The 25,854-nt window shown below is 38.2% G+C and overlaps 2 protein-coding genes across 5 annotated transcripts in view; one reads left to right on the top strand and one right to left on the bottom strand.

Annotated features, from left to right (window-relative positions):
* The window catches only part of SHTN1 (shootin 1), a 52,388-nt gene extending 44,260 nt beyond the window's left edge, over nucleotides 1–8,128 (top strand). For 3 of the 4 annotated variants that reach the window (XM_057370299.1, XM_057370297.1, XM_057370300.1), the window contains one exon: nucleotides 6,184–8,127. In XM_057370299.1, coding sequence (XP_057226282.1) covers nucleotides 6,184–6,394 — 211 coding nt within the window. In that variant the 3' untranslated portion in view covers nucleotides 6,395–8,127. Of the gene's footprint in view, nucleotides 1–6,183 lie in introns of all 4 variants that reach the window. The other variant, XM_057370298.1, reaches the window with a different exon arrangement.
* A 696-nt stretch (nucleotides 8,129–8,824) lies between these two features.
* Nucleotides 8,825–25,804, bottom strand: ENO4 (enolase 4). Its single transcript, XM_057370313.1, has 14 exons — nucleotides 25,667–25,804; nucleotides 24,423–24,551; nucleotides 23,023–23,213; nucleotides 22,033–22,163; nucleotides 20,872–21,035; nucleotides 20,520–20,651; nucleotides 19,102–19,164; nucleotides 18,343–18,405; nucleotides 16,348–16,512; nucleotides 14,947–15,072; nucleotides 12,529–12,724; nucleotides 11,533–11,600; nucleotides 10,875–10,992; nucleotides 8,825–8,916 (listed from the first exon to the last, which is right to left on the bottom strand). The coding sequence occupies exons 1-14, from the start codon at nucleotides 25,802–25,804 to the stop codon at nucleotides 8,825–8,827; spliced, it is 1,776 nt and encodes a 591-aa protein (XP_057226296.1).
* Nucleotides 25,805–25,854: the final 50 nt, after the last annotated feature.

Here is a 25,854-nt window from a genome sequence, read left to right as displayed (position 1 = left end):
TGGTGCCTTTTGAAAGTGATTTAATATCAGTTTTAGTTTRCAAGATAAATGTACAGTTTGCAGCAGTTTACCACCGACTCCTCAAATAATTTGCAGTCTCATGTGAAAGTAGAAATGAAATCCTTTGTAATAAAGTTCTTTCTCTCTAAAACCTGTGAACATTCTTCAAGAAAAAGTTCGTCCTCTCTGCCAAAAAAAAAATAATCAAGAGATTTTGAAGAATAACAAGGTTGGTCATTGTTTTTTCCATATCCTGAAGAGAAATGATAGTTATGCTTTTTATTCTTGATTAAAAGTAGTTCTAGCAAACATTTTACAAAATACAGTTGTGTGAGTCATCTTGGTCTAGATGCTGGTGTGCAGGCCTATTGCAGGTTCTGTTGAACCAAAATAAGTCCTGACTATTACTCTTAAAAAATTGTTGGTACAAATTTTTTATGAACTTGAAATCTCAAGATCTAAAAGAAAAATAGTATTTGCACAGATGGGCAGCAGAATCTTTTATCACAGCAGATTGAAGACCCTGGGTGCCAGTCCAGCGCCAGAGTTAAACCTATTTCAGCAATATTTATTTCAGACAGATTCCCTGGAGGATTGGTTTGTTCTCCAACAATACCAGGCTCCTTTTGGAATTAGACTTCGGTTCCCTTGCCAGGTTCTTTGTCAGTTTGTCACTTCAAGAAAAGGAAATAGATGAGACAAATCAGATTGGCAGAATATTGTTGTTATGGCTAATTAAACCTCTGAGTTCCTGCTCTGTCAGTTAGAAAATACCACCAGTACCAATTGTAGTAAGTCTCCATTGCTTTGTCCAAAGGAGGAAGCCATAACAAATGAGCTGAATATTCAGTTTGCATCTATTTTTATGAACTTATRCTTCACTCTTATGCAGGCACTTTCATCATTTATTTTTGAGTGGATAAAGAGCCCAATTTCCTTTTGTACTCTACAGTTRTATTTAATTCCCACTGAGTATTAAAAGCAGAAGGCCTTTTTCAATCATRTGTATTTTACCCTTTTATTTCATTTAAGTATCCTTAGAAGAAAGATGATCTTCATTTTAATTTAATCAGAAAGATGAAGATTTGTTCAACAGTTAATTTTACATGAATAATGCCATTGCATTCTCTTGAACTCCTACYCTGACAGAAAGGTGAGGTTGTTCCTGAAAAATGTGTTCGTAGTTTGTGGATTTCTACAATTTTGAACAAACCAGAAAACACAAGCAACTCCTGCCACCTTTTGTGTACCTTTATTCCACCGAACTAAGTGGAAATTGCATTTACAAGAAAGGAAATGAAATAATTGCAGGCCCCAAGGTCTCGCAGAATGCGTGGTGAATTGACAGTGAAAAGGATCTTGTGTTGACAGTCACAGTTGTTATGTGTTATAAAAGCGTATGTGAAGCTCAATTTATTTCTCAGCTTGCCTATTCAGTGACATCCTGAAAGACACATTCACTTTAATTTATCTGTTTAAAGCATTAAAACAAATGTAGTGGGCCAGACTCCTTAGTGCTGCAGGGTTTCCTTGCACCGAGTCACTGGTGTAAACCTGAACTGGGAGCCCTCGTCCTCAGGGATGGTTTTCCAGCAGAGAGAAGCTGCTGGGGCTCTCCTGCTCTCCTGTGGCCAGGCTGGCAGGGGAGCAGGGATAACCTGCAGGTCCCATACCACGCTGCAGTGCAATTGCTTTTCTTTTCCCTCCTGGGTGCTGTTTGCAGCAAAGCTTGGTGGAGGCAGCCTCCAGACTCTGAGGTGTGAAAGAGCTGTTGGAAACGGGGCTCTCTGCAAGCAGGCAGCAACAGGGAGGTCATTTGGCCAGCAGGTCTGACAACTTGGCTCTGGAATTAGGCAGTTTTCTGGGCTTCCCTGGRTGCAGCTTAATTTGGATCAGCAGAGCACTGCTGAAGCAAATCTCGCTGTTGTCTGCATTGGCCATGCTTTGATTTGTATTCTGGAGTGCTCTTAGTGCATCCTGGATCCCTGGATTCATTGCATGAGGGAGGCTGAGCCAGGAGATGTGATGGAGCCTTTTTGGGTGTCCTGGRGGGGCCATACAGGAGCTGGTTCAGTGAATATCCCTGAAATGTGAATATCCTCTGAAGCAGGGGCTGCTTCCCTCCACACTCTGCTTCTGTTGCACCACTCCATCCCCTAAGGAAGCCCGTGTTAACTGAACAAACAGTGCCTTGCCTGGACTGGATACCCTAAATGAGAAATCCTCTTATCCTTATTCACACTTGAGGTTAAAGGATTCAGCTCCCTCATCATTTGCAATTCCTTGTGATCTGACCAAGGTGTGACTTCCTTCATTGCCCAGTGTCTCTTGCAGGGCAGGGTCTATTCTTGTTTCTTCACCTGCATTTTAATGTACAGCTTGCTATAGAAAAGCTGAGTTTTGAGCCCCTAGGTGAGGTTATTTAAGTGCAAGAAGTTCTTGTGCATCTGAAGCCTTTAAGGAAAGTGTGAAATTTTGCTGAGGTGGTGCTTAGGGGTGAGACATCARTAATGTGTGTCCTGGAGGGAAACTGAGGCCTTCCCTCAGTGAGCAGGTAACTTCCTCTGCAAATCTCTTTGCCAGTGTTTAACCCAGCATGAGTGTCATTCTGTGACAACTGCCTAGGAGAGAATAGGTGACAATTTATTTTCCTTGGGAGCAAAGAGCGTTCCCGTGACCCCCTGCAGTGTGTAGGCTCAGAAAGGAAAGGTGTGAGGTGTGTCTGGCTCTGCCCCTGCATTTTTGGCTGTTCAGTGGTTTTTTTCCAGCACACTGTAAACATTGTGTTTCTGGGGTGCAGAGCTCTCTGCTGACAGAGTGCACTACAGAGAGKGTTAGTCTTAATCTGATGATTTTATACAATTAAAGGATTTGTCCTCCCTCTCCCAGCTGTAATCTTAGTACCCCAAATCATCCACCAGCTCTGCAGGGAGCAGCTCAGCCTCAGCTGGGCTGAACTGCAAAGGTTTTCCAGTGCAGCTTGAACATGGGTAATTTAGTTTGAACAACAGATGAAGAAAACAATGGGATGTTCTGGAAGTTGGAGGTCTCCTCAGTTTTAACTGTTTTGAAAGCTACTGATATATTTGTCTTGCTTGTACTCTTTGTGTGCCTTCTTAGCACTGGTAGAAAGTCTTCAAGATTCTTCATTTAAGCAAATTTTCTGATATTTTTGAGCTTTTTCTAAAAAAGCACCTGAAAATGGGAACAATCTCCTTGCTAAAGATTGTCTGCAGTTCTGTTCTGCTGGCTGCTATGCTGACCAGCTTTGTTCTCAGCTGGATTTAGCAGGGGCATTCTGAAATGGAGAATGCATCCAGATGTGCACAGATGTGTGGTGTGACAGGTAGCACTGGACTATCAGAGAAGGGAACAAAGGGCCAGTTCACTGGTGTCACTGTTAATATTCCCTGTAATCTCTGTTTGATAAATGCTGATAGTAATGTGATGGAATTTTTTGCTCATCTAAGACTTTGGAAACTTGGAATTTAYGTATTTTTTACTGTTGCTCAGCATTGGCCTTTGGTCCTCTCTGGTTTATCCTCCTGCCTTGTTAAGGATTCTGGAATTATAGACACATCTGCAGTTTTTGCTTTTATTCTCAATGAATACTGACATAAAATTCTGTTTTCCAATGGATATGTATTACAACAACTTTACAATRATTTCATGAATAGAGCACTGAAGTAGGTCAAATAATGCCAAGATTCTGATATTAACCGAGGAAACAGAAAATCCAAGTCCCAATTGACAATCTGATCCTTAGTTTGTCCTTTTGTGCTCCTACTGTAAATGCAAAGGTCACAGCAGTTCCAGTTCACAGACTTTATTAACCCTTTAGTATTTACACCTTCTGTAGGTTCGGTAACTATATACTGAATATATTGCTTTTGATACTCTCATATGACAAAGCATGGCACACTGCATATCCCACAGAATTAATCTCAAATGCATTTGACACCTGCATCTGTATTTCACAGTGCAGRTTTTATGTGTTTAATCATAAAATATATGCAGACTTGTGAACAACTGTGTGTGAGTGATCACAGTAGAGCTAGGGTCTCAATTTCTGGCTTAAATATACAGCTGGACAAATAACAAGAATATTGATGACAGCATTAACAATCTTAATGAGGGAAGAGCTTTGCATGGAGCTAAATGCAAATACYTTGGCTGGACAAAATTGAGTTGTTCAGAACTGTGCAAACTCTGTGTTTACTCATTGCTTTTCCCTGCTTTATTTGTAACAGTAGATGGTRTTTTTTGAAAAGGAGCACCAAAATTATGTTGATTCTTTGCACTGAAACATTCTGCTCTTGACAAACTGTTGAAAGTAAGCTGTGAATATCTGATAAATAGGGTTAATAATTTTTAACAATGCTTCAGCTGTAACAGCAGCATTGTCAGGCTGATGCTGCACCAGTGTAAAGGATTTGAAGAAGGCAATGCTAGTACAACAAAGTCGGATAGTAATTCTTATTTTTATGCTGCAAGCACTGATTTAATCACCGGTTTTCTCCATTAAACTACTTTATATCGACATCTTTCATTTTTCTGTCCTTTGAAAGGTGGTAAATATGATTGCCATTTTATCCATTTTTGTTATAAATGAAACAGACTTCAGAGTGTTTGGCTGTGCATCAGTTGTTGGAATGCTGCCATACACTAATGCAGACTCCCCACTGTGAGCCCAGTGAAGAATTATACTTTGATTCACCAGATTGTATTAAATAGTCCAGCTGTTGGGATTTGAAAGATAGTTACCTCCAAAATGAAATAAAAATGAACTTGGCATTTATGGCTTTGACCATTTTTATAGTGTTGGGCAATCAGCTTTTCAAAAGTAGCACTTTTTAAAATAACCCCTTCTGGTTACACTGCTTTAAAAAGTTTAATTTGCTGTAACATTCAAAATACCCCACCTTGTATTTTTCYGGAATGATTGGCAACTTTTGCATAAAATAAGCATTATTTTCCKTTTGAAATCACTAGCTTCTGATGATAATCAAATGAGTCTGAAACTGTATCTATTAGTGCCAATTTCTGCATTAATTAACTTACACCAAAGTTCTAATGTTAGAGACAATTCTTGTAATTAAAGCTTGAGCATGGAATTTCATTTGCAATATCCAGCRCTGCAGTAGCAAGCTGAGTAAATTCTTTCTGAAATGGAAAGYGCAGCAACTATTGTTTCTGTGATTATATTTTTTGTTTTCACCTGTTCATTTACTCTCTCCCCACCAGGTGGGAGGTGGTGCATTCCCTACCCCATGTTCTAATTGTTGAATGGGGTGAMCTCTTTCTTCTTTGTCATTTTCTTTAGGACAAAGACTGTCACAATAAAGGGCAGTTCATAGCAGATGGATCCTGTAGCTGAATTTCTTTCTCTGGCCTCCAATGGGTTCTACTTTTTCCTTTCAAGGGTGTTTTTCACCAGCATGGAAGACTGTTCCTTACAAATGAGCATGAAAATATTTTTAAAAAGGAAAAGGGAAGAAACAAAGCTCCAGACAAGGCAGTGCAGTGCRTGTAGGACCTTCCAGCACTTGGGATTTTAGAGTTTGGGCTCTGGGTGTGGGCAGTGCATCCATGCTGGTGTGCTCTTAGTGTTTATGGGCTGATTCCAGCTCAGACAAATAACCTGGGTGTCTCTGACCTTTCCTTCCTCCCCACTCAGAGGCTTTTTATCCRCACGAATCCCTGCACTGCAAACAATGGTGGTGTTACCCCATTTCTGCCATGCAGAGTGTGGGTCAAACACCCCCAGTAGTTCAGTAARCCCAGCAGGTGAATTTCCAGAAATCATTTTGCACTTGCTCCCAGTGAGAGCAGCAGCAGCCAAGGGAACACCTGGTTACTCTACCTCAGAATTGTGCAGTGCAGCCCCAAGCAGGTGGCTCTGGGGTAGAGGTGTGGAGAAGTTATTTTTCAGTGCCTTGTGAATTCATTTTTCATCTTCCATGCCTGGCTTAACAAATAATCCAGGAGGGCAAATATGACTGTTGCATTTTGTGCACTGCTGTCTGTACATAAAAGCTGTTAAATCCATAAATCTATTTATTAGCTTAGCAGACCTGTCTTGATCATATGTGCTACTAACAGAAATACTTTCCTGTGCATTTATGCTCTTCTGAATATGTGCACTGTCATCTATATTGATATATTTTATTCTTTTTCCCHTAGATCAACGAGTCACACAGAAATTACAAGAAAAGCTTCCAGCAGTGAAAAAGAGACCGAATCCGTGGTAGTTTTAGATCCTGTGTCCGCCAGTGGGGATCAGATGTCTGAAAATGCCCTGAACCAGAACAAAGTGAAAGAAGAGAAAAGCAAGCCACTGCATAAAGAAACTAATGTTGGGAAGATAAAAGAAACAGATAGTTCTAGCTGTTAATTGTAACTCTGACAGGCTGTAACCTTTGGGARTCATTATCTGGACATGTGAATTGCTTAGGTGTGTTACTAGGGGCTATGGTCTGTACTCCAGACAGAAATAATACAGATTGAAATGGTTTTTTGTATGCAGTTTTGTTACATGCACTGAAGTGTTAAATAACTGTGTGTCACTCAAAATCCCTTTCCCATTTTAATTTGCAGGTATGGTTATTAATTTCTTAGATAGTGTCAGTTACCTTTAAAAATGGATTTGAAAAGGCTTTCTTAACTCTTCTTTTATTGAGAAGATGCCTTGTTAAAGGTCTGTTCCAAAGCTTGCCAGAAGCCCCTTGCATCCCTCTTGAGTTGGACAGGTTTGGGTTAGACCCTGTAAGTGATTACACCCTCATCAGCTTCAGTATGGGGAGGGTGTTACTAATTATTAATAAAAATGTGTTTAGACACATTGCTCTAAARATATTTTGATATCCACTTAAACCAAGATCTTGTTGGTCCCCTGACTGCTGTCCCCAYGCAGGGAGGAAATGAAAAGCACAAACACAACCCTTCTGTCTCAGATTGCCAGGGGACAGAGACTGAAAAGCAGAGGCAGTGCAGCATCTCATCGTGCCACCAAGACTTTTGGCAGTCATTGCCAGAGTCAGGGGTTTGTGGGCTGGGATTGGTGTTCTCATTTGGATGAAAAGCTTTGCAAAGAGGACTCACTTCTGGGTTTTGTTTCAATGTTACACTTTGAAACATTGGGAGCTGCTGCAATTGGAGTCTTTTTTTACTGCTGCACAAAAACAACTTGCCTTAGGCTCCGGTGGGTATGGGCTGCGTTTGGGATTCATTCTAAGACTGCAAATTATTGGGAATCAGCATTCTGAGAACTCCCAGCTGAAAGCTCACAGTGCTAACAAATGAGCCCTTGCTTTGAACCTGGCACACACTGGTGGCATTAATTTCTTTATTAGGTGACCTTTTAGGTGTCTGTATTTGATAGCACAAATCCCAGTTCCCTCAGCCCTTATTCCTATGACCRTGGTGAGATAGGAACATCATTGATTTGCTCCACTGCCGATTCACATTCCATTGTAGTCTCTTTTTAAATTGAACACAGAATCTCATTCTTTTATAATGAACTAATGGAATCAGGGATTTACCTAAAGATTGGTGTAACTGAAATTGGGTGGGCACGTACTTGAATGCACTTGGATTCTTTTTTATTTAATTATTTGAAACAGTGATAGTATTGAAGGATGAATGTTCTGAGTTTGTTGGTTTGGCTCTGCATGCAACTGTCTGGTGCTTTTCCTAAAAATAAAATGATAGTAATGAGTGTGGTGGTTTCACATCTATTTTGGTGGTTTTTGCATGTTTGCTACAAAAATCTTGGACTTGATCTAATTACTGAATTACATACAGTTCATAAACTTGGGGAAATTTGTCTGTCACTGATATTTTCATTTCTTGGAGGCAGTTGGTTCTGGTTGTTAACTTTTCACTTAGTTGTCTGTTACACTGAATTTAAAATGCAAAATTTCATATATGTATTTTTCCCTCAAATTATTGCTGCTGTATTATATGTTCAAATTTTCGAATTATACAAAACTCAGAAGTTTTTCAAGAAGCATTTCTTTTACTTAAACTGTTTTGTTACCTAGAACATAAATTATTTCTTTAACTTTTCATYGTTGCTTATTAAAAAGACTCCTGACAAGTTTCCCAGACCTTGTGGAATTGACTTGTTACTCCCTKCTTCCTACTGCTGCAATCACAGCTCTGTGCCCAACATTCAGGGTTTGCACTGATGCACTTGTCTTGATGGCTACAACTGGAGCAAAATCTCCTTTGCAGGCTGGATGTCAGAGCAGCGTTGAGGGGGTGTAAGGGGGATGGAGGAGCATAACAGTCAAGGCCTTTGTTTTTTTTTTGTAAAATATGTTCTATTTTGGGTTTTTTTTGGTTTTTTTTTTTTTTTTACTGTTTGTCAACAGCTTGCTCTTTGTATGGAGAGAGGTTTTGATTTTCCCAAAACAAACATTTCGTTTCGGACTTAACACAGAAGTATTTGTTTTGTCAATTTGTGAATGCAGCATGGAATTTTGTGGTGTTTTCAGACTATAGTCACTGCTCAGTTAACTTGGTTTCAGCTGAAGGCAGTGGTCCCTGGGAAAAGAGAAGCCAGTATTTGAAATCTCTTAGAGATGCTTGGCTGAAATGCTTGAAAATAAATGGATTAGGGAAAATTTATTATATGCGTTTCACAGCAGAATGAAAATAAATGTATTTAGGAATAGTTAATATATGAGTTTCTTAGTAAAATGTTTTTTCTTAGAAATTTGTCCCAAATTTAATGTTGACAGCCTCGGTTAGCATGTTTTTCTGGGGGAACTGAGCAGGCTGGCTGTGAACCTGCAGGGCTCACTGAGAGCTGTGGAGGCAATTATTCCTGCTCTGGGGCAGGAAGCACATCAGGAAGTTGTTCTTCTGGCTGTGATTCTTTAGCACAATCAATAACTTCAAGTTTTGCTTTACCTGAAATAGAAGAGAAAAAAGCAGTTCATGTTTGCTGTAACTGGGGATGCACACATCAGAGCTTTGCTGTAATCTCTGGTGCACACAAATGTTTTAAAATGCCACATGATGCTTATAAGAGTTGAAACACTTTTAAAAGTCTGATCTTTAGAAAGAAAGGAGCACTTTGATTACAAGATCGGTGCACATCAGCCCGAGCTGGGATATTCATTGCATTTCTTTCTCCACTGACCATCTCACCTTGCTGCCCTATTTTCCCCCCTCTGCCCTGGTGCTCTTGCCAAGGTTCCCATCGGCTGACCCTGCCTCACCCCGGTCCCAGTGCTGATCCCATAACCAGCAGTTCACAGTGACTGTCACCAACAGCTCTCACTGTTTTTTCCCAGCTCTGACTCCTCTCTCCCTGCCCTCAGCCCCCCTGTGCCAAACACACGATGCCCCCACACCCCTGAGTGCCTCTGAGCCCTGTGGCACTGCCTGGTGAAGGGAGGCTGCTCTGTCACCCAGGAGGTGACASCCCGTGCAGGTGGAGCTGCTGGTGGCACTGGGGCTGCTCTGAACTCCTCACAGGAGAGGGGCCAGGCAATGGGAGAGCCTGGATCCCCCTGGATCTGGGGACTCCTGATGGGCCAGTGTCACCTCCCAGCCATGAGCCACTTAGAGTGCCCTCGGCACAGCTCTCCAGTGTATTCCCAGCTCCAGCCCAGCCAAATGAAGAGCTTGGTATGCAGCTCAGACCTGCTCTCACTATTTCCCTGCTGTTGATTTAGGCACTGGAGCTTATTTCTGCCAAATGATTAWCGGTGTCGGGGATTGTAGCTGCTTCATTTCATCAGATATAGGTCTAAATATTTGTCAGACTCGAGAGCCTTTGTTTAGACTATACCATTTGAGGAGGGAATATATTAATTCTGCTGAGGCAGTTAAAATTCATAGTTCTATAATTACCTGTCTTGTTTTTGAAAAGTGCATTCTGTGAAACTACTTTCTTAGCAAAAAAAAGGAGAATTTCTGTCTATGTTTCTATTTTTTACAATGATTATTTATGAGCAAGGGGGAGATTTAAAAAAACTCAAAATATTTTCAATAAAATTTCTCAACTAAAAACTTTGCTCTATAGTGTGCATGTCAAGTGCTGCTACCCTAGGTATAGAACACTGAAAATTATTAGAAACCAGAGGGTAAAATGACTTAATTCTGCTTCATGTTCCTTTTTCTTAGACATAATGCAATTCCTACAAACCCCTTCTTTCCTTTCTTCCTCTCCTTGTCTCTCTGCCTCCCCTTCAGACTGCATGTCTTTATTCTGGCTTGATTGATACCTGAGCAAGTAAGAAGTGGCTCTAATGAATTGTTAAGCATTTAACAGTGCCTTGGTACAGTGTAAAAAGAAGATGCAGATCCTGAAACAGGCAGGCAGATGCATACAAGTGGCTAAGGCTGAATGTGCATCGTAAACTTGGGGTTTTCTTTGGTTTTATTTAAGGCTTACCCATGCAGTTGTAGCTTTCCTAACACATTTTGCTGGAAATGTAACATACAAAAGAGGTTGTGAAATGAAGTTTTGTTAGCAATATATGTTTAGGGGCTAGAGGGAGGTGGGGTATTTGGCCTAAAATTCCATTTTGGCAGCTTTTCGACACGTTACATGCATGGTTTTTGTTTTGTTCCTTTTTGCACCGTGGGCTTCAAGACTCCAACCAATTAATTCTGGAAAAAAAAGCTTAATGTAGGCTACTCCTCAAGAAGGGGTCTATTTTAACATTCAGTAAACAGATAATCCATTAGGACAACAATATACATTGTGGCAAGTGCTATCCTAGGTTTTTTTTGTCAGCCCTTATTTATAGCCTTTTGATTTGGCTTCCCTCCTGGGGTGCAGTTTCAATCATTCTCCCTGCAATCTTTGTGCCCGCATTCATGGCAGGCTGAAAACAAAGTAAGAAAGAAGCTCGTACGCAGCGTTCCATTGGCGGCCAGTTCCTCCTCTATAGCCAGCAGCCGGTTGTATTTGGCCACCCTTTCTCCTCGGGACAGACCTCCCAACTTGACAAACCTGGCACCCAGGCCGACAGCCTGCAATGAGAGAGGGCTGTGGTAAAAACTCCTCACTYGGGCAAGTGAAGTCATTCCCAGTAATTAAACACGGTATCCTGCTTCTCATTTGGAACCCTCATCTCTCCGCAGAGAAATAAAACCTCTCTGTGAAAGATTTGCCGGATGCAAACAGTAATTTTCGTTGGCATACAAAATGAAATTTTATTTGCAAAAGACTAAATATAGTAGTGTTAAGAATTTTTGCTTAAAATATTATTACTACTACTTATAAACTAGGAATGTTTTAAGTAATTCACAGTTTCTTGTCAACTAAAGCAAGCAAATGGATCATACACACTTTTGAATATACTCCCTGCTTTGGCAAATTTCCTGTGTGCTCTYTTTAAACTCAAAAGAATAACAACTCTCTGTAGGGAAAAAAAGCAACTCTCTAGAAAAAGCCCATTTTGTAAAATGTTGTTTCTTTCTCAAGCACAAAAAGGCTTTCTCCTTAAAAAATAGTACATGTTAAAAGCAGTATTTTTGCAATTCTGCAATTGAACAGCTTTCAATACTTACCAGATCCACGAGGCTCTCATCTAAAGATTCTCCATCTGGACTTCCTAATATGGTAATATAGCTTTGACCTATATGTAACGGGAGGGAAAACCTTCATTAGGGCATATTTTATATATTTGACACAGAAATTGTTTGGACTTCTTATTCTATTTTTACCCTTGGGCTATCCAAGCTTAAATACAAACAGGAGTAAAACCCATCTCATAAAAACATGAATTRTATTTGTTTGCCACATTAGCATTCTGCTTTATTTTCAGATAGATAAGTGAACATTTAACATCCTGTCCTAGTCTCTGTCTCTTGCTGATCTATCTGATCAGGCTGTGCTATTTATTTTAAATGTGCTCCTCACTATAGTAATGATTTTTCTTCATTGTGAAGAAGAATTTAGCATCCTGACTGAATGAAATCTTTTAGTTGCTGTTTACTCACTGTGATATGGCAATTCTGAGTGTCTTTAAGGCATAAGAAGAAAACTTTGCTATATTAAATTTGTCCATCTATTCCTTGGGTATAAAATGAATAAAGAAAATGTGATACAAAGGGAAACCTTACATAGGAAATGAATAGGAATAGGTTCTGAGTTCTGTTACCACAAAGGCTCAATAATACGTAGTCAATAAATGCAATTTTAAACAGTCTGGACTTGTTTGGATTTTTAATTATTAACACCATTATTAACACTAGTRTTAGTTAAAATTCAGGTGAGTTGACCATATATCTTTTCTATAATTCTGATATCTAAGTGCATGACACTGATCAGCAGTGTCAAAGGGCACCCATRTTCAAAACATTCACAGTGTATTAACTGACTATAGCTGAAGCCTTGAATGCTGTTTTAGGCCCCTGGACAGAGATTTGTGCACCAAAACTTGAATTTCAGTTTCACCCAAGAAGTGCTGTGTAAATTAGAAGTGTCCATAATTAAATAAAAAGATGCAATATTTACAAGTGTAGCTTGTAGGGTTTGGTTTTAGCCTTTCCCACTTTACTCACCCTCAAGAATTCCTGTAAGTTCTATGAGGTCTGATACCTTGGTTTGGTTAATGTATTTTAGGACCACACCACTGCACGTTGCTATGTTAATGTTTTCATCAGTTGTGAGTTTGGAAATGTGTGTGGCAGCATCTTCAGCAAACAGGTAGCACTTGGAACCAAGGGCACAATAGATATTTTTCCACTGTTCTCTGTCCTGCACAAACAAATGAAGTATGAACTGGAATTAAAAAAACTAAACTGAAGGAGAACCTTAACTGGAGAGGCAAAAATTAAATAATAATTTGGGTTTAATTTTAAATATATCATTCATAAAAAACATACTAAATTTTATATTGTATTTCAGATCTGTTGACCTAAGAAAATATACAATTTGGATTTTCCTTGAGTTTTAAGATTTTGCTAGAAAACATAATTTTTAATCTGAAATTAATCAACACTATTTGCATAAAATATAGTTTAAAATATTTCAAATTAAATTAAGTGTCGGGGGTTGCTATTTCGATTTCCTTCCTGAAATTTATTTTATTTTGATGGAATTTAAAATAGTTTTTTATTGTTCTATTTATTTCTGTGTTAATATTTTAAGTGTCATAGTTGTTTGAACATACAATAATGAACAGGAGACACAGGACCCATAGGGAACAGCAGAATACAATGCTCTCTTTTCCAGCAAAGCTCCATTTTTTAGGGTCTTTGTTTCTTTATTTTAATGCATTGTCCAAATGGCACATGGTCCAGGCTAAATAAAGGACAAGGATACGCGAAGAATTTGAAAGAAGAAATTTACYAATTCATTTGCTTGTTTTGTGTCCACAGAATGCAAAGTTCTCACTTTAAAAACATTTCTACTTTGCAATTCTGCCAGTGTTATTCTTGGTCTGTGGATCAGACAGATTTTTGTATCTATCTACTTGCAATCAACATCAGGGGCCATTCCTGTACGGATTTCAAGCCTGTGCCTAAGAGAAAAAGAAATTTTTGAGGCTGAACAATTGTCTAAATTCAAGCACCAAAGTTGTCTGGTGTCTGGCAATGATATTGAATTGGTACCAGAACTAATCCTCAAGGATCTAATTATCTGGAGCAAAGATGTGGCATGGGTAAATCCTGGAGATTTGTGATGATGTTTCCTTTAACTCTGTACTCTGTTCCCAACTGCATTTCACAATCTGCTGTGATTCTCCTGCTGATCCTCACACTGCAGATACATTCTTTCATAACAATTCTCCAGGAAGTTTGCAGCCCTGGCAGGARTGGGGAATAACCTGGTGTTTTGGARCATGGTAATTCAGAGAGCCAGAATCAAACAACACAGGGAGGCAAGGCTAACCAGAGTGAGGTAATGCTAAACACAGTTATGCAAAAAATGAACTTTCAAAATTCCAGTTAAGGACAAAATGAGATGCAGTTATCAGTTTTAGAATTATTAATTCAGGCACTGAACAGATTCACAAAGCCAACACCACTTTGCTTCTGCCTTCAATCACAGTCTTTGTGTTTTGTTCATGAAAATGAACTCCCTGTATTTATTTTTAAGATATAGTGCAATTTGACACCYAGAGCAAATTTTTATTAAGTTGTGCAACTGCAGAATCTTGGYCTACAATTATAGGTTCTGCAGCAATTAAGTTTTTATTCCTTTTCTTGTAACACGTGGAAATTTAACCTTATGTATAAATGCRAATATTTACAGTTATACAATCATTTTTAYCCATCTAGAGCTTGATAACATGCTTAATAGTATTGTGCTTTATTGTTGTAGTTGATTGGCTACACTAATTAACTCCTCTAACTTTAATCACAGAGGAAAATATATGGTGTCTTACTTTCAGTTTAAAAATTTTGCCGAGCAACGCTGCCAGTGACAGCACTTTGCTTACAAATATCCATCACAAAGAATGGATAAAGAATTGCAGAATGGATCAAAGAATTGCAGTAAATATTTTTGGTGATTCTAAGGAATATACAACAATGTTCAAATTTTTGCTTCTCCAGCTCAATATAATAGAATATTACATTACCCATGATTTTTTGCAATACACTTGAATTTAAAAATTTCATTTTATAATTTGAATTGTGTATATAAGGAGCAAAATGCAATAAAAATAACAGTGGTTTACCGAGTAGAATCAATCACATTTCTTGTAATTCTTTCAAGTATGTATACTGTGTTCTGTTAATGCCAGGATTATTTTTCATCAGAAATTATGTCAAAAGCATAGAAAAATTAGGATATTTCGAATAAAATATTTTCAAATAAATTGTTAGATGCATCTTCTAGTGATATTTTTGTGCTTAAAGACACAAAAACCAGAAGCTTTGTATTTTACATGTTTTGTAAAATTGAGAAAAGGTCAGTGATATGCCATTGAACAATATTATCAGTTTTTAAAGGACTGCACTGTGGTATCTTACCTCTTTTCTTAAGGGATCTATTAATGCAATAATAAAAGGRTAATTTTCAATCATTTCCACATACATGGGGACCATTTCATCAGGACTTTTAAACGTTCCAGTGACTATTTCATATTTTCCTTTTTCCTAGAAGGTAAAGTAAAAAGCATAAAAGATAAGAAAAGTAAGACCTTGAAAAGCAGAGTGTACCCATCKTGTGACAGGGGTGTCTCTGTTAAGGCAGTGGGCTGTGTGTGCCTCAGTCAGAAGGCATTCACTCCTCTGCTTTACCCTGTGTCTGAGTTGTCAGCACATTGTTAGAGAAAACTCTGCCTAAAATGACACTGTGGGTTCCAGTGGGCTCATGCCAAAGTCCCTGAACAATGCCACTGCCAAAAGAAGAGAGATCTATTTCAGCATTTTCTAGGCAACRCTGCCAGTGTTACACAGTTACAGCACAAAGTTAGCAATATTTGACGTTTTTATTGAATCTCGTGTGAAAAAAAATCTCATTTTTCTTTTCCAAAACAAAGGCGCTATTTTTTCCCTCATTTTCATAAAGAAAATATCGCTGGGGAAACGAGTGCATCCTCAGTGCTCAAAAGATACTGCCTTTCCCTGCCTCTTTCCCCTTTCAAAAGGAAAAGAAAAGACTAGTTTAAAATCAGTCTCGTCATTCTGGGAAGTACAAACCACAGCCTGGGAGGAATTTTAAGGGCACACTGTGAAACTCTGCCAGGATATCCACTGCTTTTCCACTGCTTTAGTGACTTGAACAGTTCAATGACAAAATTACTGAGAATTCAGTGGTGAAGATTTTGCACATTCTGGTATAGGTACAGAYATCACATCCAGGAGAGCAACTGCTTTCCAAAATTTCCAAAATATATTGGTAATGGAAGCTCTGGCACTACAGAACACCCAAACACACAAAATCTCACGAGCTACTAAATAGAAATGGCAGTTTCTTTTTCTGCTTAGAGAAAAATCTGATTGATCTTGGAATAAGGGGCAAGAACTGTAAGACGTCCTCAGGAGATAGATTTTGTCAAATGAAAACATTAAAAACCTAARAATTAATAAAGGAATGTGGATGCACAACAAAATGAGCACTAATCTGTATATAAAYACACCATAGTAAAAATACATAGAAATGTTAGGATGGTTTGAAGWAAACAACAGATATAGCTTAATATAATGGGAAAAAGAAGTAGAAGCAAGAGCTTAATATAATGGGGGAAAAAAAAAAGCAGATTCAACCAGAATTTATAAATGCAGATATAATTCTTTCTGTTTGCTTGATTGGTACCTTTAAAAAAATTGAGTTAGGAGCTTGTAGGTGGGTTTGCAATGTGACAATAAATAACAAATATCTACATTCCTCYTAAAACCCAAGAAAATAGATATTGAAAAATAACTTACATAATCCACTAATTCATGAGCAGCACAATTTATTGCTAAGTACATATCTTTTCCTAGCTCCAGACCTATATTGTCGAAAGTTGTTTCCATTAGGAGCAGCAGTTGTTCTAGRTTATCATATCCTATTGACAGGCTGCCTAAGCGTGATATTCTTGTTATGTTTGGCTGAAAGAAAAACAAAAATAATCACTTTATTTACACACATRTATATTATATTTTTTTTCATTTTTTATAGTCATTTCAGTCTGCTTTTAGTCATCAAACTATAAATGTRTTCTCAGAAATCTTGGATGCTTTAAGGACAATTCTCTGGGAAAGAGGGAATATCAAATGCTAATGAGTAGAGAGCTAATAGTCTTTGGAAATATGATTAGTCATGTAGATCTCAGTCTTCTATGATCAGTACTGGTTTAAAAAATTATTTTAAAGACACTCTTAACAACCGCTGAGTKGTCATGAATGCTCTGGTGCTGTGGRCCAACCTTTTGASACAAAACCATATTCTCCTTTCTAAATAGCTTTTACTCATTTATCTCAACTACAATTTTGATACTGACTCTATGCAGTGTTCAGGAAACCTCATGAATCTTCCAATACTTCTAGAAGAAACAAATTTCATAGAGAGCAAACACCTCCAGCCCAGCTGCCTGCAGCTGTCTGCTTCAGGGACACTATTACTGGACATAAGCCMCAAGCAGAGTTGTAAAGAGCAAGTATTTCACATCTTACTGTTRTCAGTTTTTGTGTAGGTCAAAACACTGATTTTTAACTGTAAGGTCTGTGAATTTTGGATGCAGCAATAGACAGCTAAAAATGCTGATATCTTCCTGCAATTCAGATGGAGGTTAAATCTGCAGTTTMATGTGGTTTTCAAGGCATCCATGTGTTGTGCCTTGTAACATTCTATTAAAAGCACTGTTTATCTATTTAAAAACATTTTTCTCTGTCTAGTTTTTACTTCTATAAGCAAAATGAATTCCTCACTACTTCGCCATTTTTCCTTTTTTTTTCTCCCAAAAAATTCAAATTAACATGTACCTTTTTTTCAGTTTTAAACTCAGTTTCACTCCTGTCTCCTTTTGTTTTCTCCCATTGAAATAAATGGATTTTTTTTCAGATAATCTAATGCATTGTTTCCTCTTGCACATCTTACAGAAATATTCTACCTTATGATTGCAGTACATATTGTGATACTAATATGGAAACAGCCCACCAAGAAAACATTGGCCAGCAACTGAATGATGATGAATTTTTTGTTGTTAAAGCAACAGCAAAATAACAAAGCTTTTGTTCATCCTTTCCTTTTTTGTACCTCACAACAGTGACAATTCTCACCTGATAATATTTAAATTGTCTCAGAATGAAGAGCAAAACCTTCATGGCATTTCTATCCCACTATTTGGRAAACTCATCTACAAACTACAGGTTTTGAAGGGATAAAAAAGATCCCTTATAACTCAAAAAAGATTTGAGTTATATAAAATAATGTTCCRTGCAATATTGTGAGCACTGCCCTTTAGCTACTGGTTTGTATCTGCCATTAACCACAACCTCAGACTGGCCCTGGGAACTGAATGCAGAATGATAAAGAGGGCAGTTCTGCTCCCAGGGTTAGGAAACAGCATAATCTGCAAGACTTACAGGTCATATTTTATGGCCTACATGATCAGAATGGCATGTTCTCTGCAGSTGCTACAGTCCTGAAAAATGCTCATTTGGATAATTTACCAGGATTGGTAAAATGAATTGACGTGAGAAAAATKACCAGATCCTAGAAATTTTCCCCTATTTTCACTACTGTCCCACAGGAAGGGAAGGTATAGTCAGAAGAATCTAAATTACTATGTAAAATATGAGCATTTGGAATATTTAAGTCTTGCCTTGACCTTTCCAAAATAGTGATGTAGATTAATGCTTCCTTTCTTAAGAACATATTGGTTCCCTGCTGTTGTTAATACCTTGTTGAAAGCTTAGAGTTAAAATCTCTTTCCTTACCGCAGCTTTCTTCCCTGAATTTTGTGTTCTTCCTCTCTTACTGTCAGCTTGTGAACCAGGCTGCTGGAGTGAAAGAAGAAAGAAATCAATTCCATGGAAAAACACAAAGATGACAGAGACACCTCAGAAAAAAAAGAACAAAAAATTGACTGAATTTTGGTCTAAAAAGATCGCAAATATTAAAGCTAGGAAATAGCTTYATTTAATAGTTTAATATTTTTTGTATTATGGTGGTTACTCATTTAAAATGTTTATTTCTATGTGGACTTCTGTCCAACCATCATTTCCTTTCCAAAACATTCTCACCTAGACCATCAAAAACACAGGAGATCTTAGAAATGAGAATCTAGACCCTGTACTTGGAGAAACCCAACCACTTTTCTTTCCAAAAAGCACATGCACAYACCAAGACTGATTTACTCCTACAGTAATAGTACCTTGAATAAAATATACTGTGTGTGAGAGGTGTAGCAAGATCAGAATATATATTGTATGTTCCTTCTGATACCATTCACTCCCAGTCTATTTCWTCAGGTAAACAGAAAGCCTTATGCTTAGAATAATGCTTTGTTCCAAATTTTCTAATTTAGAATCACTAAATGGCCAATGTTTTATTCATCTGTCAGAGAAACACATCTTCTGTTTTGTGTTATGAGCCTGTAACAGTTAGATGTTTTCCACTTGTATGTTTAAAAGGACAGTGGCAGTAAAAARATCAAATTAAATACATCACAGTTTTAGTATACATTTTCATTGTACCTTGCCTGCAGACTCCAGCAGTTTTATCATTTCTTTCTGAATATCCAGAATTCTTTCTATGCCCTGAAATTAAATAACAGTAATCTTCAAAAGGAAGTTGTATTAATTTGTTATTAGCAGCTTAAATCAGAAGAGAGACACGCCTATTCTAAATGCAAATTTTAATACAAAGTCTTAAAAAAAAACCCCAAATCATTGCAGACCCCTTCACACAAACTCTCCRCCCACAAAATGCAGTCAATGATAAAGAGTTTGTAGCAGTGGAATGAGCAGGAATATTTGATTATGGGATGCCAAGGAAAGCAGTGCCTTCCCCAAAAGTAGCCCTTCCAAAATCTAACAAGTAAACGATAGGCAGGTCTGCATTAAAATCTGAGAAGTTTATCAGATGATAATCCCCATTCACAATTATGACTCAGCCTAAGACTTCCTAAACTTTGACAAGATTGAATGTATCTACCTTCTGACTACTTCCAGGAAGCAGRGGRRAAAAAAAAATCACTGTCTTCATTTTAAACATTTTGGGGAACACTCCAATTAAATGAATGTATTGCTTTTAGTACAAGGCTCTTTTTCCTTTTCAGCTGATCTAGCAAATGTTGAGCGTTAACTTGGTAAAGGACATTTCAGATTTYCTCAAACTGCCAGTAAAGGAGTACTGAAGGGGGCAGAAGTCAGTCATAGCTGCCAACAACAYAGGACAAACAGCTTCGTGTCCTGCACAGCAGCAAACACCTTCCTCCTCTCCCATGAGCACTGGGAGGCGTTCTGGCTTTGAACGGGGCAGAATTAGTGACCTTATTAACAGCTCTGGGGGACAATCCAAAATAAAGGAAAGCCAAAAAAGAAAGAGAATCGAGCTCAGCTATTTGTTCAGGTCACAAGCACACAAAGTAGAAATCACAGCCGTAATGGAGGCATCTTGTGCAGATACATTCTTTAATGCAACACATGGCTAAACAAAAAAAAGGGAGGGTTGATCCCATCTGCCTCACCCATCTTCTTGCTCTTTGTATTCCCTTCTAGTGTCACAATTTCATTTTAAARCAACTTATTCTCTAATATGTAACGCTTTCCTGTGAATTTGTTATGAGTTTTGTTGTTTTGTATGCTACACCAACCAACTGATAATATTTATAATCTACTAAAGCAAAATCTATTATTGTGTAACACAATTCCTTAACCTCTTCAATGCCTTATTTATTTTTCCTTTATAAAAACATACATTTTAAACTTAAATCTTCATGGTTCTTCTTTTAAATCATCTTTTTACTTAATTTAATTKTATTAGTGTTAGAATTCTGCACTAACATCTGTTAAAACTTCAGCCTTACAAGGTAACAACAAAAAAAATTACATATGTAGATAGTATGATGTCTGTAGAATATACATTTGTATAAAAAGAAAAGAAACAGTACCTGTTTGAGTGATAACTCAACTGGTGGTATAAATATAACTTCTTTCACTAATTTCAGTTTTGTAGGTAATTTTTTTTCACAGTTCAACACAGTAACCATTGGGATTGGTAGCATTATTTCTTGAGGTGACTTCTGTAATTGGGAGTACCAGGCGAAAATAAAAAAGTAAAAATCAGAAAAATTTCTTACATACTTTAATTATGGCACAGGGCTCAAAGACTGCTACAGGCAATAGTGTGAAGAGTATATTCTATGAAGTAAATTTAATAACACTGTCASAACTGGCTGCAGAAATCAGCAATAATTATGATAACTAGGATAAAAGAAACCAAATTACAAAAGCTACAAGTACCTGATGGTGTTTCAGCTGTGCAATATGTAAGTACAATGGGACACGTCTAATGGTGGCCCCAGCCTTTGCTATGGCAAGTGATGTTCCCCCAATGGCCAAGCTGCCACACAGCACTGGTTCAGCAGGTTCTGCAGGTGGGAGGAGTTCCACTGACGTCATCTTTACTACAAGACAGAGAGTGTGTTTATTATTAAAAAATAATAGTTCATTTTTCAAAACCTTAAATTTGTTGTTTTATATGGAATGACCTTACAAGTAAGCAGAGTATCTGTCCTCACTCTGGTTTCAAAAGCATTTCAAATCTGTTTCTTTTCAGCCACTGAAATATGTATTTTTATTTATCTGTGTTTGAATCCAATTACATTACATAATTTTTCAGGTTCCTTTCAAAAGCATGTTTTCAGTCTTCTTTATTATGCTCCTTAAATTCTCAACTTTTGCATAAACAGCTTGGAAAATTACATTATTGCCTGACTAAAATAATAATTTGCCAAAATTTTCTGCCCTTCCAATGAATGATAACAACCCTTTTTTGTCTGAGTTTAATGTATACATGGAGATAACATATGGTAGTTTTTCCCTTTGTGTTGTTTGGTTTTGGCCATATATTCTTACCTTGTTTTTCTGGTCTCACACCATTTTTTCCTTTTTCCTTCAGTAGGATTGTTTGCTTACTTCTATTCTATACTACCCATCATTCCCATCTCATAGCCTTCTTTCTTTCTCTTTTGCTTTCCTCTGTGTTTCCTCCTTTTCTCAGTGTCAGAAGGAAAGTTTCCTTCCTCCCTCTTTCAATTGTTTTCAACTTCTATCATAATTCTAGTTCCATTTTCCTGCTCAGTTCTGTGATTTCCTTTTCTTTCCTTATAATTTTCATTTTTATTCTTCATTTGCATCCTCCTCCATTCTTATTCCTCACTCTGAAGAGTAATAACCTCCTGTCTAAACCAACAGTAAAACAAAGGCAGAAACTCTGTTCAACCACTGCATGTGAATGATGAGGAAACTGTATTTTCCCCTCCCTCATCTTGCTGCAGAAACTGCTGCAATCAAAAAAAGGTCAGGAGAGAGTAACCAAACTCTTTAAACATGAGACAGGATATCTTTCAGAACCTTTATCAGTATTTGTATTGCAGAAAATACTAAAATTAAATGAAGTACAACCTGGTCTTCTTCTTGGCCTAGGTGTTGGGGGTGGAGAAGGGGCAAGAGCGGCTTTTGCTGCTGCTTCTTCTTCTTCTTTTTGCTTTTGAATTTGCTGTTCTTCTTCTAGCCTGTCTGCAAAGTATTCACTGAGGGAAGAGGCATAAAAATTACTGGGTCAAAACACTGTTAGACACGTGATAAGTAGACGTGATACAGGCTAAAGAACATGTTAGGAGGTAGATTAAGTGCATGTATTTGAGCTTCTGCCACAGATTCCCTGTGTGAAGCTCRAGAAGTCCATACATTTATTATATCACTCTTTTTTGGTAGTCATCTGCAGCATTGATTGAACAAAATGAACCACGAGCAAGTACCACAAACCTTAGTGCAAGCTTTGCAAACACACTGGGTTGAAAGTCAGCTCTGAGCAGACAATCAGAGCATGAAGGATTTATTTCCTTTGCATGAGTAGTAACAATTGCTGTCATAACTCTGTCATAACTCCACCAGCCTGGCCTAGGTTGCTAAGCCGGTAGGTGAGTTGTACATCCGTTATTGTGTGGCTGCAAACTCAGAGATGGCTGAATTTCAATTASATGCATGAAGTGGAAACTTTACCCATGGGTCATAGACAGCCAATTCAGGCAAACCAAATATGTAAGATATATAAAGTAGTGTAAGCAATGCATTAAATCTTATTTAGACTCACTTTCCAACTGAGTCTTTATTCCCTTTATCAAGGTTTTCCCAAGTCTAGTCCATGTGAAAATCAATTAGGTCTGTTTGCCACTCTCTATGTTCAGTGTGGCAGTCCAAATCAGTATGATTTTTATATCATAATTATGAAAAGCAGGCAATAATGTAGTGAAATGGATCTGGGACAGACATTACATCCTAAAAATACCAAAATAGYAAAGACATTGAATACTCTATGTTTTTCATTAACAATATGAATTAGTGGTATATATTTCAAATRCAATAATTTTCACAATATGCAGGACCTACCCAAGTATCTTATCAGCTTGACMCTGGTCAATAGGCTTCAAGCCTCTTAACATTTTTTTCAGTGGTCCATTGACCCATTCCACAGCAGCACAAACAGAGTMATTTCTTTCTTTCTCATCAGCTTCAATTGTTTCAGGTAAAGCATTTTCAGGTATTTGAGAATGAGAAGCTATTACAATGGAACAAATCCTCTGCAACAAAACCACAGACCATGAAACAATACAAAAAGGTTTAAAATGCTATTGAATTTCTAACTTGGAAATGTCATTTGAAAGACTAAGAAATATATGTYCTTAGCAACTCTACAAGTGTGTATYTMCAAATCTATTTRCTCCACTTGTCTTTTCTYATCCAGTACCTTCTTTGTAGCCTCTTGTACTTTGGTAATTGCAGACATGCTTCAAGTTTTTTGACCTAAATTATAACTACATAGGCAAAACCCCTCTGACAGGTCTGCTTTATACATGTATTATGCTATCACAATAGAATGGAGTTATTTTAAGGACCATACAGTCATTAGGACACCTTTTATTGTAGCTGTTGGTAGCCTGTTGTACCATGATTCATCAGCACTCATACTTAATGCCATCCTCATGGTAAGTTACTTTTGTCTTACTTAGGTAMCTTAAACCTATCTCTCAGTCCTGATGAAGAATAAATGATAGTAAGAAAATTCACTTAAGGAAGACATCATTTACAGTTTTCCCTTAGTTGTTTGCACTAACAGTATTAACTTTACATCCTGTGAATATCTATGAGGTTACATGTAATTCAAGAATTAAATGAACCAGAGTTTAACTAAGGGGAAGTACAAACAATTAYTCCACAATAGCTAGAGCTGCAAAGATGTAACTTCAATATTTCAAGACAGGGAAGAGGTGAGCCATCAGCTTTGCACTGCAGATGCTAAATGGATATATTTGACTTTACTATCACCCACATCAACCTGTTAGCTCAGTGTAAAAGAAGTGCCTTCATCTGTGCTGTTTTTCACGTGCAATGTATTTTTCTGAAARAGTGTCACACAAAGAGAACTATAAGGATCTGAAAATTAAAGAAAAAGGTGAAATGAAAGGGAACTCATAAAGTTAGCATGGGGTGTAAGGAAAGCCTATATTATTGTTAAGACGGAAAAATATTAATATACAAAGATACACTATCAGATCCCACTCACAAAATATTGCCAAATTCATGGAAAACAAGGTTTTCATAGTTGCTGTCACTGTCTAACTTTTCACTACATTTTTTTCCTAGCTACCACACTAAACTATTGAGTCACAGGGATTTATGTCTTGTCAAAAAGATGGAAAATACAGTATTTCTTGGGATGTGAGAAGAACAGTACCTCTCCCTGATATTGTCCTAGTTAAATAAATAAGACAGGAAGAAGCAGCTCCTACCTTCTCATAGTTTCTAACTATACAGTATATTTCCACTTCTAATGTTGGTTGAAAAACTCCATCAAAAACTCTTCTTCCAACTATTCTGCATATTACGGGAGCTTTTGAAAACTCACACAAGTAGTTAGCCTTAAATGAAAGAGAAAGAATTCAATTAAAAGTCAAATTTCCAGGCAAAAAGGTTTTCATGCCATGAAAGATGCTTCGATCAAATCCACCTCTGAACAAATCCATTATGRGTYCCTTCCAATTMWGCATATTCTATGATTCTATGATTTACATGTTCCAGCAAGCTTTGAGCCCTGTGAGAAAGGTGGAAACCAAGATTTCTGGTAGGCAGAGTTCTCTTTCTTCTTTCAACATGATCTTTAGTGAGCCTGATGAACTATCATAATCCAGTATATTTAACTCTGGTCACACTTAATAACACCAATGTTGGTTTAAAAAAAGGATTATGTTTTTAATGAAGATTTCTACATACTTCCTTACTAGTTTCATTATTTAATCTGGCATTGGAGAGTCACCAAACCACAATTTGCCAAATGGGAAAACTACAAATCACTTAGAGCTATAAAGAAGGGGAACATGCCAACTACCACATAAAGCAAGGAAAGGTTTTATCAGTTTTATCTGATGACAGCAAAACACTTGGAGATGGGAAACAGTRTAAGATGGAATGAAATGTTTCAATTTCACAGCCACTTTCCCATCAAAGACCATACTAGAATTCTTTTTTCCAAGAGTTGTTCGCTACTGTAGTGCTGCCAATTCCAGTATCGCCACTAATTGATGTTTCATTAGGATTACAGTCAACAATATTGTGCCAAGTTGGAAGAGATAAAATTGGTCTGATTCTCGACCCTTCCAGCGAGGCCCATTTGCCTTTCATGAGCAGCTGCAGTGTGAACAGCCCCCAGTCAGTCTCTTGTCGCCGCTGGCCCCAGAGYCATCACTGCTGAGCAGAAATTTTGTTAGGGACAAACACCAGTCCATCTGTGGATTGGTTTGGTTTTGTGTCGAGACAAGCAAACAGCAGAGGACAAGAAGCCCGGCTGCTGCGGACATGGACTTGGCCACAAACACAGAACCATCGCAGTTCTTTCCCAGCCCAGGGGGGAATTGTGACACCGAGCGGCCGAGCCCCCTCTCCTGAGGGCTGGGAGCGGCCCCGGCACCGCGGGCACCCACAGGGCCGCTCCAGGCCGGACGCGGGCACAGCAAAAGCCTCTCCCACCCCCCTCTACCAGCTCCCCGTAGAGATCCCTGGGGCGCTCCAGGAACAGGGTGTTGAGCGCTGTCTCCAGCCGCTCCGGCACTCGGAGCCTGTGGTAGTACTCGGCCGCCTCCCGCTGCAGCTGCCCCCGCTGCTCGCCCGCCGCCATGCCGGGGCCGCCGCCGCTGCCGCTGCCGGGCAACGCGGGGAGCGCCCGTC

This window comes from Malurus melanocephalus, unplaced genomic scaffold (genome assembly GCF_030028575.1).
Source record: "Malurus melanocephalus ecotype Western Australia unplaced genomic scaffold, MMel_1.1 scaffold_122, whole genome shotgun sequence".
In the NCBI taxonomy this organism is placed as follows: domain Eukaryota; kingdom Metazoa; phylum Chordata; class Aves; order Passeriformes; family Maluridae; genus Malurus; species Malurus melanocephalus.
Note: the sequence above shows the minus strand (reverse complement) of the source record. Positions and strands in the feature narration are given on the sequence as shown.